We start from the raw sequence: 17,995 nt of genomic DNA, 5'->3' as shown, positions 1-17,995 counted from the left end.
ATATATGCACAAAGGACTGAAAGCACGGTTGCATAAGCTTACATTGTAAAAGTGTTCTGTCACAATACGATGATAGAAGAAACCAAGACCAAGTGATGAGAAACGCTCCGCACACACAACTGTGGGATACAAAAGTGTAATGACAGATCTGAACATGGCTACAGGACCTCACAGAACTTTAATAATCAGGAACATTTGCGTTTTAATAATTACTGTACGCAGTAATTAGACTCGTCAGCTTTCATGTCTCGCTGTTCACATCAGTTAGGATGGATGAAAATGTTTCAGCATACAGATGTTTTGTGACACCGTAGTTAATGATAATAGCTAACAGAGTCTACAGCCCTGCTTTCAAAAAGTGGTCATTAGTGGGGGAGGTGTTGTTTTGGAGTACTGCTGACACAGTATGTAGGATTTGGACGGGGGGGGGGGGGGGTTATCAGACATCCAATCACCTCATTGCAGTTTGTACTGCAGCACAGGAATTTACAACTTGGGGGAGGCATTCAAATCAAAAAGTAATCTACGTTGAATATGCTTTCATGTCTTTGATTGGCCGATGCTTGTGGGACGACATTGACAAAAGCCGGCTTCAACTTTGTTTTTGTCCCTAAGGCCTAACTGAAATGACTCATGGGGGGATTGTGTGTTTTATGCGGCACCGTTGTCTGTCTGAACAGCTGCACGATGGTGTCAGTAAAAATGGAAAAACATAGACAAAAAGAACCAGAGGTAGAAAGTTTTCTATAAGGCAACACAAGCAGAATGTGTCAAAAACCAGTCACAGACATTCACATATGCAGGAGGACACTGCGTGAAAACCGTCTTTCCACATGATGAAGCTTCATTTTTCTTGTTGGTGGTGCGTCCTTTCAGAATCCAGCGCCGCAGCGTGCTGCCACTTTAACTGACAGTTACTTGTCTTGTCTTGTTGTCCTGCTTCTGATTCCATTCGTTTCACAGTGCGGTTATCTGGCCTTAATCAATAAAGACGTTTTTGTTAGTCCGTGAAGAGTTGCGTTAATTAGAAGCAAACAGTCTTTTGTATTTTAAATGATTTGTTGCAGTACCATACGACCACCGCCTTTCATTTAAATGATAGTGTCAGTGTTTGTACTGTACAACATCACAAAGATTTCGCCATCCTTTTTTCTGTCTTTCTTTATCTCTCTGTCTTCAGGCTAGATGTTGCTATCAGTTGGAGCTGAGTCTTGCTCACACAGTCTTATCATACCGTAACACAGACGCATCTCTGCATCAAACAATGGTGCATTTACAACAGAATAATATAATATTCAGCCATTTTGTATCAAAGATTCGAAGCTCAACAAATTGCTCTTAATAAAACAACACACAGTCAGTATAACTGGGCCTAATTTCCAGTTAAGCATCATCCAATAGCGGTTCTGTGAAGTCTCTGCTCCAGGAAAGTGTCAAAGGAATTGACAGCCAGAGGTATTGCAGTTAAGAGATCATATCTCATAATAAGATGCAGTCATTAGCGCAGGTTAATGAGTCAGTGGTGGCCGTGATTGGTCACGTCTCCTTATTAAGTGATGTCCAGCCAATCGGGTCGCTTGTGGGGTTTGCAAGTGTGAACGTCCACCACGTCCTCGCAGTCTTTGCACTCCACGGCGCAGCACCACTTGAATTTGCACTCGCACTTGGTTACGTGTTTGACTCGCATGGTGTCGTAGCCCCGCCCACAGCACATGACCTCGCAGCCATCCGTGCCTCTCGACGACTTGTTACACACTCTGCCCGCTGTCCCCAAGGAGCCTGTAAAGAGATGAAAAGAGTCAATAGCTTTGGCATGATGGTATCCACTTGAAAACAGCAAAGGGTTAAATTTACTTTTTTCAATACAGATAGGCTACATTGTGGTGGACAGTGGTCTTCAATGTTTTTCAGGCCAGGGACAGGGATGGACAGATGGAGCAGAGACCCCCCCTAGATATATATTTTATATAAAACTGTGTATTATATTAAACTGGGCCTCAGCCCATACCTTGTTATTGCAGTCACTACTAAGCTATTCAAATAATACACAGGTTCAAATACTAAACATGTACAGGTACAGTGAGTAGGGGGCCGTGCCACTGCCATTTATGAACAGACCTTACTGTATGCCAATATCAACAATGTTTGTCAACTGCATGATAATCACAAGCTATTTAAATTTACAATTTTATTGGTAACATACAGTAATGTGGAAATGAAAAAAAATTAAAAATTGTCTAATCAACCATAAATTTTGCAGTACCTCTGCGGACCCCCTTGGGGTCACGAACCCCCTGTTGAAGACCTCTGGTGTAGGACGTAAAGTGTGGGGAATATTGACCTTCCAGTTTATTGGAAATTGTTTTTCTTTTCTTTTTTCATGTTAACAGTGAATAAGATGAACTGTGACTCCAGTCCTATTCTTACCTTGGCATAAACAACTAAACCAAATTGGATAATAGATACAGAAAGTGATATGACAAATTTTTAAATGCTAATGAAAAGTAATGATGTTCCACTTCCAGTAGGGTCAACATGGTCTACTGTGATCCAGAGTGAAATACCTAACATTTGATGGATTACAAGATTTTGAATGGATGTTAACAATGGCTAGAGGATGATTCCAAATGACTTTGCTGGTTTCCAGAAATTCCATATTTTGCCACCACGAGGCTGATATTTATGAATTTTGAATACAATTTCAACTTACTGGTAACATACTGGTAGCTGTAATTCGAGGCAGATATTCTTGTTCCTTCTGATCTTTGATGATTCCCTGACTTTTCATGTAGTGTCCTCATCATGTCAAGTGAGTGTTTACAATATTTTGGTTTCTTTGGCACTTCTTGCATAACCACTTACACACGACTAAGGACTTGTTAGAGTCAACGTGCTTATGTACAGAACAGTATCAGATGCTCCAGATGCTATATGTTCCACTGTATTGACTAGATACTTGCTCATATTGTCTACTGTTTTGTGTTTGTTATAAAAACCAGCAGGTTCCTGGTGCTGGGAACAGGTTGAGGAGAGCTGCGTTCTCAGGGCCATAATACCAAAACAATGAGCTGAAAGACGCAACAACACCCTGTAGAGCTGAGTCGGATTGCAGAGGGTGATAATTCTCTATGGCTTTTAAGCCTTTCACATTTCCATTAGGTATCTGATATATTGTTAACAGAAATTCATATTAGAGCTAGAACGAATCACCTTGTTGTTTACGACTACTTCCGGGTAGAAAACCGAACAATAGAGATGGACGAGAGTTTCGCTATCTCATTTTTCATGTCACTATATCGCTGTTTAGACTAATCTTATGTTTGTAAAGTTTATAAAACCAATGACTGGACAAACATTACTATTTATGTGTGCACATTTTTGTAATTAGTCATGGTTATCATAGATTAGCTGGGCTAACCGTTACGTGTTTAACTCAGTACTCAACTTAATAACTCAGTGACTCAATAAATGGTCCATGAAAAAATATTTTCTCCAGCGGATATCTTAGTTACAACATGATTGAGCTAACTGGAGTAGTTTCATGTTGTGTCCGACAACAGGAGGGTTTTAACAGCTGACGTCCTGATGTTAGCTTAGCTACCGCCATTAGCTTTGCTACTGCCGTTAGCTTAGCTACCGCCGTTAGCTGTCAGCTGAGCCACTGATGCTTTCTAGACACCGTGATTCCCCCAAACTGAGTAAATACAACACATAGCAACACAAAACACACACACAGAAATAGTCATGTTTCTTCAATCATTTCAGATTTGTCTAAACGGTGATAGGGCGTGAAAAATCTATATATAGCTAAACTCTCGTTCGTTACAACTGTTCTCATTTAAATTACGTGCTGGTTTTCTACCCGGAAGTAGTTGTAAACAACAAGGCGATTCGGTCTATAAAGGAATAAGAGCTCACTGCTATTTTTAAGGTAGGGATGACATGTACCTCTCCTGTCTGTAACTCTATAAGGTGGCTACATATTAGTTGTCCTTGTCACGTATCAGCTCAACCTAATTACATTATGTGATGACAGAACCCTCAGTGATGGCATAGGTGTCTCCAACAGCAAATGTTGGCACAGTTAGTTGACCACCACTGAAACACCGGTGGTGATTTTGGTGCTGAAAACTGAAACTGGTTTTCCAAAGTGAAACATAATTTTTCCCACACTCTCAGCAGGGTTTAGCCTTCCAGACACGCTGACAGAATAGTCTCAGACCCAAACACAAAGGTATCCATGTACTCAGGTGTAAAAATCTAAGCCTAAGATCAGATACCACGTCTAATAACAGAGCATCCATGAGGTAAAGAGAAAAAGGATAAGATGAGATATTCCCCTCAGGCTATTGGGAGTGGAGCTTAATACTGACCAAAGGAGGGATTTGAAAAATAAGCCTGCATGTATCCTTAGGCTGTGAATTTTTATACAATAGAGATTAGTTGTGAGGAGGGTCACTGAACACACCTCTATTAGCCCTCAGTTGTCAACCTGCAACCAAGTTAACAGCAGGGAGGTTTGGGAGAATCTTTTGTACCGTCATGTCTCCCGCACTATGATATCTTACCTAACCTATTAACAGTGAGTTAGTGAGCTGCTTCACGCTCTATTGAAGAGGCTGGATTGGAGGAGAGGGACAGAGCTTAACAAGGCAAAGCAAACACTAGGAATTAAAGGGGATGTTAAAGGTCAAATCATTGAACTTTAAGCTGTGAAGGAATGTAAGCCTCCAGTAGACAATCTCTGATTCATTGGTTTTGTGAAACTGACATGGGATCAGCCAACTTTTAAGTGAAAATTAGAGAGTTGGTGTTGCATTTGTTATCTGATTGAAAACTTCTTCTTTTTTTAAACAAAGCTCAAATGTAAAATTCAAAATGTATACCATTACCAATAATGTTTTGCATGTGCATGTGTTATTAAATATTTCAGTTTTCATATTGAAAAAAACAACTATGGTTCTAATAACCGCTTTTTTAGGAAGTCAGTATCATGACATCAAGTTGGTCAGATGCCCCAAATTTTTTTTTTCTTTTGTCCAGCACTTCTTGCATATGATACAGTAGGAACTCAGGAATAGAGCAATCTACCAAAGAACATAGAGAAGTCTGTAACTAAAAGGAGTCCTGCGCAGTACCTGCTTTGTTCATGTTATTCTGTAGCAGAATGAACACTTTATAATCTGAATGAGTGTTAAAGTTTACAAATGTCCAGGCTATCCACAAGTTTCCGAACGTCATCTATGGTCAAAACCGGAAGCCGGTTTTGACAGTTTGGTGGAATTGTACGTTTAGGTTTCCATGGTTTTCAGTCGTTGTCATAGTTGCGGTAAACGCATGGATCTATTAACGCTGGCTTTTAACACGGATGTCAATTTGTGTGATACCGTATCCACTGTTACAAGCTGGTGTGATGATCCATGCGTTTTACAGATTTTCATTGAGAAAAAAAAAAAAAAAAGAAATCCATGCATTTACTGCGACTACCAAAACCATGGAAACGTAAACATAAAATTCCACTGGAAGAGCAAAACTGGCAAAACAGGCTTACGTTTTTGACGTTCGGAAAAAGGTGGATATATTGAAGGGATGCGTCAGAGTTTTATAGTGATGATGAGATGAACTGCCCCTTTGAGATCATTGCAGTTCAAAATTGAAAAAGCCCAGAGGTCAGAATGCTTTGCTTATAATCTGACAGGCTTTCTATTATACTTTTTAGTATTATATTTTTTCCTGTTGTACACAGTACACTCAGAGTATCAATACACCTTGCAGGCAGCTTCAAAATGTTCTAAAAACCCAGTCCATTATCCTCACCTGCTGCACGGTCCATGAGACAGTAATCCGGCGAGTTCTCGACGTACACTAACTTATTCTTGATGCTTCCCTTGAAGTCCTTGTCAGCCACCATAAAACCGGTCCCGTCCTGGTTCATGGTCACCTCGATGGCTTTGTTGTACTTCTTGCGGAGGTAGTCTCCGGTTCGCCTGAAGTCAGACATGGCCTGCCAGCAGGTTCTCAGAGAACAGGAGCCACTGACCCCGTGACACTTGCACTCCAGCTTCATAAAGCGCTTCACTGCCTAGAGCACAAGTCAAAGGTGATGGGGTGTTAAGCCTATGATGTAGCCCGTGGCACGATGTATAGGTGTGATCAGCCCTGCTACTGCTAACATAGTCATTCACTACAGTGCTTTCAGAAAAATGTTCAGGCCTCTTTATTTTTTTTCCACTTTTTTTATTACAGTGCAGCTTTATGCTACCTGTGGTAAATTCAATTGACTGGGCATGATTTGGAAAGACACACATGTTTATAGAAGGTCTCACAGATGACAATGCATATTAGAGCAAAAAGCAAGTGACTGCTTGTAGAGCTCAGAAACAGTATTGTGTTGAGGCACAAACCTGGGGACGGCCGAAAAAAGATTATTCTGCAGTGAAGGTTCCCAACACACCCTGAACTTCATATTTCTAAAATCAAAGTCTCGACCTTTTGGACTGTTTGAAGTAGAGCTTGAATGCAGCCAGGATGTTTTTGTTGTCTTCCCCAGATCTGTGCCTTGATCTTGCCAAGTGTGGACCTGTCTTCATGTCCCATCAGTTGAATCTACCACAGGTGGAGTACGGTATCTTTGGCTTTGATTTTTTTTTTTTTTTACTATAATCTGGACAGAACAGGATATTTATATGCATTTTTGATCAATTCTGGTGAGCTATATCATTACATTCTGATGAACAAACAACTAACTTATAAAACTTGCAGACTAGGGATGTCACAATTACTTGTTTTCCCAATTAATCGCGGTATTAAACGCCACAATTAATTGATCGCAAAGATTCCTAAATACTGTCACTTTCCAAAAAAAAGATTATGTATGAACCGTGTCGGCAGATGTGCGCCAAAGTAAAGGTAAATGCACAGATACTGGTCCATTTACCATTGAATTGGTAGGAATTTAAATGCTGTCATTTGTAATAATAAAAAAAAGAATCAAATTAACTTAAACATTTGGTATCGATGACAATTAATGACTTGAATATTTCAAATACTTCCCCTGGCGGATTAATAATTGGTCATATTTTAATATATTTTATAATTACTAATGTATATTTTCACTATATTTGATTTTACACATTAATAATGTTGTGAAATTAATTAATGCATAATAACCATGATAATCATAATACCTTGATTATTTCTCTGACAATAATCGTACCAAAAAAATCTATTATTGTGACATTCCTATTGCAGACTGATTTTAACAAGCACATCTCTAAGCTGCAACACAGAGCGGTGCTAAAACTCAGGACTCCACATGAAAGCTGTACTACTACTCACCATCCGACCACACCGGTTGTTGTGCAGGTTCATCAGCGCAGGGGCGTCTCTTCCCTCCCGAGCGTCTACGAATTCTTGGGTAAAATTAATGCCGAACTTGATGTTGTCGCTGCATCCGCCCCATTCAAAATTCCCCCGGTCGTCGCTGGCTCGCCCACGCTTGTGGCCGCAATTGCAGATCTTCAGCTCCCCCTGACTGCAGGCCCTGGTGATGGCGTAGACCACTCCTGCTGAGGAGATGGCGTACACGAACGCCGCCTCGCGGCTGCCTGGGTGCACACAGGAACGCAAAGTGTTGCAATTATAACAGATGATACATTGCTATAGAAAATAAGATAGTTTTAGTACTGCTTTTATTTAGTGTACAATAGCAACACAGCTGGTATTGCTACTATTTTTGGTAAGATTCAAGCTGTTCTTTTAGTGCCTAAGTTCACTGTGTTACTACTCAGTAAAGCCGCCTCTCCTAAACGTATTCCAGACAGCAGGAGCAAAGAAATCAGTCCATTTATGGTGGATGGTCCAGACAGACGTAACAGCATATCAGCTATAACATCACAGCTCAGTCGACTCTCCTTTCACCTTTTAATTTGCACAGATGGCAGCTTTCTCAGTCACTGGGCTGTGTTTTCATTTCAGACAAGAGGAGATTTTGGGGGTTATTTGGTCTGGCATTCCCACCCACCTCCTGTCCTCATTCCTGCTCACGCAATGAAGCAGAACACAGGCGATATGTCAGGGAGTAAAGCTTTGTCTAGCTGCCAGAAACATCTACCCAAATATTTACATCTCCTATTACTGTTTATACATCACCAGTGTGGATCTCTCGATCTGCTACTTGTTTTCAGAGAACAACCACTTTCCCAATCTTCCCTCATTCCGCAGAAGGTTAAAAAAAAAAAAGAAAGAAAGAAGAAGATGCACTTTCTCTTTCTGTTTGTATTCTGGGGCAGAGTTAATTTAAAAATACACCTATTAATTCTGTGCTTATCTGGTATGGGTGGGGAGAAATTTACGAGGATGATGAACTGGAGCGTGGCTGACATAAACAACCGTGGTCACGCAGAACCACACAGACAGAAATACCAGTCACACATGTGCAGACTCACTTCGCTGCATCACCCTGCCAAACACACTGTGGTCCCGGTCCAGCGTGCTGCAGTTCCAGCGGTGATGTCTGAACTGGTGCTGGCACTCTTTGATCCACTCTTTGGCCCCCTCTCCGATGGACTGCATCAGTTCGGGGTGTTCCTGGCAGAGCTGCTTCTGCTTGTCCGCCAGGCCGGGAATGTGGTTGCAGATCACCCGGGCCCCCAGCGCCCCGATGTACCTGCACACACAAAATACAACCAACACAGTGATGATAGTGATGAGTTCAAGGGACACCATTTTTACACCATTACAACATGAAAAAGTCTACCTCTGCTTCTGTAAAGTTGTTTTAAAAGGATACGGCAACATTTTTTTTTCGTGTCTTGCCTCACTCCTGAGTCCATGACAAGCAGATAGACACCATCCTTTCGACTGTGCGTGCAGTAACAAGGGAGATACGGGCAGAGCTGGCGCACTGCTAATTAGCTTAGCTCAAACGCTGGAAGAAGTGCATAGGTAGCATTAGCCTGCCTCCACCTAAAGTCATCAGAGAAACTCTTCAGCAACTCTAAACGGAAACCGGCGGCCGATCTTCGTCTCAGAGCTAACAAAACTCTCCGGTAAGGTATCTTGAGCGGTCAATTGCCGGTAACGGCACGAGATCGGTCAAAACGGAGGGTTCAAGCTAAGACGGTTTATTTTGGTTCAAGCTAGCTACATCAAGGGTAGGTTAGCTTCCTATTTCAAAGTAAAAGCACAAATTCTATCGTCATGGTTTTCTGTATGTAAAAGGCAACGGGTGTTTCATTTTGTGAAAGTAACCGGAAGTGCATTGGACACAACGGCTAGCTTGAGTAGCGCTGAATTCGTCCGAACAAAATTGTAAACAGCTGGTATTTAGACAAATTAACGACACACTGCTGATCTAAACGGCTACTTTATCACCTAAAAATGTTTGAAATGTCGATAAAGTGGTAGATTTACAGAGTTTAGAGCTAAAGTGAAATCAGCTTTCGGCTCGGGTAGGAGGCAGGCTAACACTACCTATGCACTTCCAGCGTTTGAGCTAAGCTAATTAGTGGTGCGCCAGCCCTGCCCATATCTCCCTTGTTACTGCACGCACAGTCGAAAGGATGGTGTCTATCTGCTGGTCATGGACTCGGGAGTGAGGCAAGACACAAAAAAAAATGTTGGCGTATCCCTTTAAAGGAGTCATCACCCTGAAATCGCATTTTTCTTTGTTAAAACATGTATATTGGTGTTGGACCTCAGTGGAAACTTGCCTGAAAATCTGGAGTTTGAAAGTGGCTTAGTTTTTTCGTATTGGGTTCTTTGTTTAAGCCAGAGTAGCTCATGAGGCTGCACACCGTAAATGACCAGATTTTGACTTTGCTCCTGTGTTGACGTCACCACAGGAGCCTGCTTTCATAAACCCACCTCTCTTCCACCACCCCGACTTCCGCGGCACCGCCATTACTTGTTGTTTTATTTCCCACTGTAGTGCTGTTATTTTGTCACTTTATTAAGTTTTAATATTTTTTCATGTGAGAAAGTAAGGGTTTAGATCCCCAATATGCGGTTAGTTTATCCAAATGACGGCTGTTTAGAAGTTTGCTCCGACGTTGGGAAAAGTGAAGCTCCACCAGAGGAGCGGCTCCTCAGCAACCCGTCTGCAGGGCTCGTCAGCCAGCCAAACTACGTCATCATGCCGGGGGAGGAAACGATCGCTAATTAACTTACCCGCAGGTTTAGAGGTTTACCGCCGGCTGGTTAAATTCTAGATAAATGTTGGTCTCATTGAAGAAGTCTAACAATTATGGCGGTCATATTAGTTTGTTTGAATGAAAAGTGAAGCTTCACACAGAGCAGCAGCTCTGCCCCGGGGCTCTGTAGCCTACGAACAGAAATCACCACATTTGCATCAATAAATACATGTTTTACAATTAACCGATTAAATTTCGTTTTATTTTATTAAGTTATATAACATGGTTACGGTACACGGCAGAGAGCAGCATAGTATGCGGTTTCCAATACTGCCTGCATGTAGCCCACTGGGCCAGCCACCATTCTGGCTCTGTCCTTCCTGCGTCCAATCAATGCGCGCCTCATTACATATTAATACAATGAACATCCGGACCAGTCAAAACCTCGCGCTTACTCTCATGAGAGAAAGTTGCCGTATGAAAAAGTGTCAGAACAAGCTCTATGTTTGAATTAAAAAAAAAAAAATGTTTCCAATAAGTTTTAAGAACTGATTCAAAGCAATTTAAGGGGGATTGGATACATAAAAAACCAGGTGATGACTCCTTTAAGTTATAGCTATAACATGGTTACGGTACATGGCAGAGAGCAGCATAGTTTGCGGTTTTCAATACAGCAATTCCTGCATGTAGCCCACTGGGCCAGCCACCATTCTGGCTCTGTCCTTCCTGCATCCAATCAATGCACACCTCATTACATATTGCTGTAATACAATCAACTTGTGCTTACTCCCACGAGAGAAAGTTGCAGTATGAAAAAGTGTCAGAACAAGCTCTATGTTTGATTTTTGATTTTTTTTTTCTGATAAGTTTTAAGAATTGATTCAATGCAATTCAAGGGGGACTGGATACGTAAAAAAAAACAGGTGATGACTCCTTTAAGGTCTTCTGTGACTTTGGAGGTCTGAGAAAATAACCCTTGATGATGTCATCAGGGTTATCTCAGCCTTCTCTACTGCGACATTCACATGTAAGACGAATAGATACAATGGGGGAAATCTTCCATAATTCCAGCATGGGAGCCTTCACACAATGATTACCGCCCTCAGCTAACTATGTGGTCACACCAATAATTAGCCAAAAAGTAGTGTTTCATTGCATTTACACTTCAGACCACACACAACCCAACTGTGTGAAACTCACTCCTAGTGATTTGAATCTATTGCATTAGCTTTTTCTTTTCAATTTTGTGTTGGCATTAATGCTGATGTGTTGTCACCGCGCGCCTTGTCTCTTCTCTAGTTCTTTTCACAAATGGGAGATGTCATGGTTCCACCTGGTTACACTTCTCAATATCAAAATTAAAAGAGAGAGGCTGATGTGATGTTTTTGCACATAGCTGCAGTCAGACTTTAACAACTTGGGACATGGAGTGAGAAATGTTGGATGCAGCATTTTTTATGCATTCAAAATTAAAGCCCCTGTACAGACTTTTCATTTAGTGTTGATTTTGGCGGCCCCTGTGGACTAAAGCGGCGGAATGAAGACTTCATTTCCCACTGTCATGAAGACGTTTGTCTGGCCGGCACGTGTAGATTTGTTTTGGAAACGTCGGAAAGAAGACCGGACTTGCTTTTTTTTCTTTTTTTTAGCAGCGTAATGTATCTATTTGTATGGTTTCGTCAGTGGTCCGACCCGACCATGCCTTCCAGAGGTATAGAATTAGACTACTTAGAAAAATATTCACACTGATGGGCTCATTTGCTGTTGTAGGTAACAGAGACACATCAGCAGAAACCAGAGACTTTTGCGTATCCAGTTAAAAGCTCCGTACAGGGGCTTTAAGTAAAAAGTAAGGATATCACTGTGACCAAGAAATAGTCTATGAAAGAGTGGGTTGAGACATTTACTCTTATCCATACAAAAAGCTTATAAGATAAAGGTGGTGGCAGGTTAATTTTGCTGTCGGTTCTGACAGCTGTTTCCAGTGTTTATGCTAAGCTAAGTTGTCTGCTTGCTGGTGGCAGCAACATATTTGGTGTACGGTGAGTTGTAGCCTATTAATCCTCTTATCTAACACTTAAAGATAAGCATAATGGTTAGTTTAAAGAGTTGACACATACAAAGCAGTTAAGCATTTCACTAAAGTGTTTGATTTGTCCTTTACGTTTAAAGGGACAACGAGGAGTTTCGGAAAACAGAGTGTTTTCACACTACGTTTCCCATGAGCCTTCGCATGCACGGTGAAATCCTTGGACCGGCGCAAGACGGACAAAAGCGAAAGCATTTGCCAAGAATGTTTTCATTAATCAAGAATGAAAGTCAGAGGTTCGAAGTCGATCAGATACCGCCGTAGTTCCGACCATAAACAGCGATCCGGCGGCGTTATTCCCATGACCCACCGGGCAGTGTCCGGGAAACAGAGACTAGGAAATGCTGGGCGAGTCGACTACTAAATAATAATGTCAAAATAACTATAAAGACAAAACAATATATTTATAGAAAATGGACCCATTAACAAGTGTGGGTAATGTAGATTCATCCACATGAGACTCTTTTCTAACCAAAAGCAAACTCCTCCGGGTCTCTTTAAAGTATAGGTCCACTGGCTATTGGTCATTTTTCTTCACATCCATATCCCCTCCTCTACTTGAGATTTGAACATTCAGGATGTAGAAGAGATTATTAAATTCCTCACGTTCAGTGAAAAGCACCTCGCTCCCTCTGATAGGCCCTTTGCTTCCTGCTCTATTCAGACATAATCCCTGACTTTGTAGCAACTCTTAAAAGGACGGATCACATGCTGGTGGTATTGTGACACTAGGGGAGGGGGCCCTCTTATCAGCAGGACATGATGACAGTCATCTACAGTACAAGTGACCGCTCAAACTTCAGGCCTCACAGCCTCACAGATCAACCATATGATGGTGCAGCCCCCCACTCCCCCCCTTGCCTCCCACTCACTCTCTCTAAGCCTGCACGCTCCATTCTCCATCCGGATATCATTATAGTCCCTAATCGTGGCCACATTTGTGTCGCCCGGCCACCGAGACAGAAACAGACGGAGCAGGTAGTTTCCACTCCCGTTATGGCCGTCCCTGTCCCATTCTCACCGCGACTATCTGCCTGAGCAGTAAAGCAAAGCAGAAGCACTACTTGTGTTTATTGTGTGTCGTACATACCGGCTGTGCCAAAAGACCCCTGACTGTCTCCAAGAGGACACACAGAGAGAAAAGGGAGAGAGGGGAAGGGGGTCTCGTACAGCATGACACACGGCGCTCATCTAAATTATCGCAACAGTTAAAAATAGGCCCTAACAACACGAATAAGTATTAATCATCTGGACACAAAGCTTCCAAGCCTCTGTACTCGTGCAGCTCATTCACTCTCTCTGGCATTTCTCAGCGATTTAATCACAATGAATTTGCATAAAGGATTACACAAAGGCAAATGGGATAACATATGCTTTTGGCTCTCTTGGGAAATTAACATTCATAACATTATTTACAAAGGATGCGTTTTTAATCTAAATCCATCTGTAAAATGGAGGCTAATTCAATTATTGTCCTGCATCCCACAAAGGATGAAGAAAACCTACAATTAGAAGGGCTTCACTGCGTTTAAATGTGAAATGTGCACCAAATGCAGTGGTAAGTAGGACCTGACACACAACAATTATTTCAGGTGGGTGGGATTAGGGAGGGGGGGGTGCTAACTGTCCTCCCTGAATGTTTTTTTTTTACCCTCTGGGCGTTTAAAACCTCAAGAGAAATCATCAAGGGGCATTTATTCATGCACCAGTGCCTACACCTGCCACTTACTTTGGGCGATGGATGGATAGGGGAGACCCCCGCACCCAGACCAGCACCATTAATCTTCATAAGCGCATGACATGCATTGCTGTGCTGTGCTGAACATCTCACTTCACACATCAGCATGGATGTGTTTGGAGAAAAAAAAGAAAACATTATGTCAGCAGTTATCCCCCCCACAAAAAAAATAAATAAATAAAAAAAAAAATTCCTGTGCACAGGCAAAGTACGATAAAGATGGAGATGAAAAGTGCAAAACTGCGGCAAAAGGTGTGATGGGGTAAAAGTGCAAGAGACTGGTCTGAAGTTTCAAATGAACTTTATCAAAGATGGAGAATTTTTTTTGCCTATTAAATCATAAATCTCTATCTTTGTAGCAGGAAATTATTCCAATTGAGTCTCAAGACACAGCAGAGTGAGGACAGATAAAATAATGTGTTTATAAGCGCATGAAGCCGAATTAAGTTATTCACTTTGGTCTGTAAATTTCAGGTTATGTGTTCATCTTAAGTTTTTTTTGCAGCACTTGCATCAATACTTGACATATTTTACTTTGAATCAAAACAGACTGAAGCATCAAGACCTTACTCACCACCATGATGAATCCACTCTTGGTGTGAAAATGAGCAGCAGAAGAATAAAAATGAAGTAAATCTTAGAGATGGGTTTGGAGTGATGTTGTATTCTTGTTCCATGTCTGATCCCCATAGCCCTGCTGCTGTCTGATACGCCTCCAGATCTCATCAGACAAAACATGTTCCTGCGTTTCATGTGTTGGCAAACGCTGCACGATCAGGTGTGAAAGTCCTGGATGACTGTCTTCCGTCCATCACTGGGGAACGAGAAAACCTTCCCATGAAGCAAAAGTTCTCTTAAACTCCATCAGTCATCTCTCAATCTGATAACGCCGCGCAGAGTTTCTCTCAGTACATCCATTATCTCCACCGGCGTCGGAGATTGTTTCTAAAGAGTTTGCTGGATGAGTCCTCTCCGCCTCTGATGTTTTTTTTTTGTTTTTTTTTAACAGGCTTAGTATGAGCGTTAAAATCACCTTTTCTCCTCAGCTGTTGCGCACCGAGTTGAAAGTCAGTGGCGCTGCAGGAAGTTGTAACGCACAGAATTAAGACAAGAGGTGAAAGTGGGGAAAAAGTCGCCGACACCGGATGAGTCGCGAGGACGAAGCGTTTCCGAGGATGAGACTGACACTGTGCGCACCTTTCCTCCTGAAGCCGGAATAAAGATGCGCCCCGAAGCACGCAGCGGCGCTGCGCTCCGGTGCGTCAGCTGTCCGTGACCCTACCCCCACCAAGCCCTTTGTCAGAAAATTATAAACAGCGGTATGTAGACGTACAGACAGCAGGACAGGAGCTGTGTATATTTAGTTTGATGGAAAGTAAATCCCTGCCAGTTTCAAATCAGCGCATTCACCCCTTTAACACCAAAGAGCAGTAGCTGTCCAATAATACTCCTTTGATAATGACAGTATAGCCTAATAAGAGTTCAGACTGCCTCCATTACCATACATTGCGCAACTGTAACAATTAATCATTAATTCATGAACAGAAAATTAATCTGCAGCTATATTTGATAATGTCTTAGGTCAGTAGTTTCTCAAGTTTGTAACATTTTGTGACTTTACACTCTGAGCAAATATTAAATATGAGGAATTGATTTGTGGCTTTGTCACACATGATAGGAATCTGATGGTTAAAAGAAAGATCTTATTTAGTAAGTTCAATAATTGAACTATTCATTAACAATAAGTATTAAACTATTAAAAATAACTCATAAGCTCAAGAATAAAAAATATTGTCACTTGCAGCCGTACTTAGCTAATTGTACATACAGTATTTCTAACTGTTTCAATCAATTTCCTGGGGGGGGGGGGGGGGGTCTACTGTATATATGAACATGTTTCACTACAAAATCTTAATTAGTTAATTAATAGGTTAATATTTGTGTTAAAGATATTTTTATGTTCATAACAGAAGCTTTAAAAACTCAAAACAATACAGGATTTATGCATGCCATGTTCAAATACTCAATCACTCACAAACACTGGCAATAGAATAAAACACTTACATCAACATTAATAGACCAGATGCTGATTGCAGGATGGTCATTGTTGTTGTCTGTTTGTGTTGTCGGTGCAGAGGAGAAAGTTTTGCTCGAGGAACCTCCAGCTATGAGTGGTCAAGCTTTCCTGCTTTGACACATCATTAAACAGGAACCTGGTGTCTCCATAGAGATGGGTAATCCTCGCCAGAAGGCATTTTAGACATTGTTTCATATGTCTGCTGCTCTTGTGTGATTGGTTTCAGTCCAGCGCCTTTCAGTCAAGACATAAAAACATCACGGTCTCTGCATGAAACTCTTATTACATTTCTGTGATTTTAACTAATACCATGTCAGGCTCAAGAGACTCTTTCACCAGTTGAAATTAAGCCTTTCTTGCTTCCCTCTTTCATCAAGTAGTGGAAATATTTCTTTCATCTATAGCAGTGAAGTTTATTTAGCCCAAAATTACAAATCACAAATTTGCCTGAGGGGACTCATGTGCAGACAAATCTTCTATCCTTAGACCCGCCGTTATAAGAGACAAGACAGAAAGACAATTTGTACTCGCAGGAAAAAAGGATTACATCTCAGGAAGAGCTACAAAGGAGAGATCCCTCTTCTGGGAAGGGTTAAAAAACGGTGAACATCAAATCTACAAAAAAAAAAATAAGACATAAGAATTGTAACATCAGAGAAACAGAAAAGCAATATAGATGTGTTATCTGGAAGAAAACTATGAGTCCAGTGACAATTAATTCCCAGGTTGAGTCCCAGAGGGTGTTGATGTCTGAAATGAGACAACAGAAGGTGGCCCTGTCTATTTTGAGCTCAGAATCAAGCAGCACTGTAGATAAAATCCATTCACAGCAAATATTTTGACACAAAAGACAAAACTAATAAAGCTTCCCTCTTGGAAGTGTAGAGATAGTAATTTCCCTCAGGTAAGCTGCATAAAGGGAGGCTCCTATATTTGCTGAGTGGCTGACTCTTTACTGTACATCGCTCTGCTATTGTTTAGTTTGGAGGCCAATACAGGCGATTTCCCAGTGGGATATGATAATGTGTTTTTTTTTTTTTTAAAGGTATAATATGCAGGAATTCCCCCATCTAGCGGTGCGGTTGCATATCGGAACGTATTCTTGATGTTGCATTCACGTGAAATGGGGCAGACGTCAGACAGACAACAGACGCTGCATGTAACAGGATAAACAAGCGTCTATGTAAACAAGTGGTCCGCCAGCACGAGGCAAAACAATACAGGCATGACAATATGTTGTCATGGTGATGTTGTTGTATTGTTTAGGCTACCTGACCCACGTTTTACCGTCTTTCTCTCGTCCAGTAAAATGACATCCGGTTGGTTTGCCGACGGCCGTCTGCCTGACTGCACCTGAATGCAACATCAGTGCCTCCGTCCTTCCTCACACTACACAGTAGTGACAGTTTTAACAGGCGCTACCTGGAAAACTTTCAGGTCCGGTGAGTTTCCGTGGTTACCTACGGTCACGCTGACACTGAACGTAAAAAATGGTGATGCAACATGGCCGCCTCGGTTCGGTGCGTCGCCCACTTATGTATTTGTAACGACTTGTAACAACTGGTTCTAAGGTACGAGAAAGCTTTCATTTGTATGCGGGTGTGATTCGACTTCAGTGAAATATGTCTTTATGAAAGACATATTTGATTTTTGCTAATAAAAAGTCAAATAAGTTACACACTGGGGATTTAAGTTGTCTTTATGCCCAGTGACTCAGGGTGGGAGAGTAAATATCTCGCTCCCAGCTCGGAGCGCTTGAACCTCCCCTGTCATTTCTGCATGGAGTGCATGTTTGTAGTTCAGCTCATATCAACAGTCTCGATCCAGAGACAGGTTTGTCTCATCGAGCCAACTGTGGAAACATCTGACCCACCTTCGGGGGGCATTTCTGGCTCGTATCCCTGCGACTCGAGTGAGTCACTTGGCGCTGAGTTTTGTCTAGCAGGTAGAGAACGGCA

At 41.7% G+C, this 17,995-nt stretch overlaps 1 protein-coding gene across 1 annotated transcript; it reads right to left on the bottom strand.

The window, feature by feature from the left end:
- Positions 1-1,549: 1,549 nt before the first annotated feature.
- LOC310985536 (protein Wnt-2b-A-like) lies at positions 1,550-14,698 on the bottom strand (the record flags this gene model as incomplete). Its single annotated transcript, XM_083971150.1, has 5 exons — positions 1,550-1,779; positions 5,818-6,082; positions 7,339-7,607; positions 8,448-8,668; positions 14,535-14,698. The coding sequence occupies 5 exons, from the start codon at positions 14,696-14,698 to the stop codon at positions 1,550-1,552; spliced, it is 1,149 nt and encodes a 382-aa protein (XP_083827276.1).
- Between the last annotated feature and the right edge of the window lie 3,297 nt (positions 14,699-17,995).

This window comes from Trachurus trachurus (assembly GCF_905171665.1).
Source record: "Trachurus trachurus genome assembly, chromosome: 5".
Taxonomy (NCBI): Eukaryota; Metazoa; Chordata; class Actinopteri; order Carangiformes; family Carangidae; genus Trachurus; species Trachurus trachurus.
This window is presented reverse-complemented; position numbering and strand designations above follow the sequence as displayed.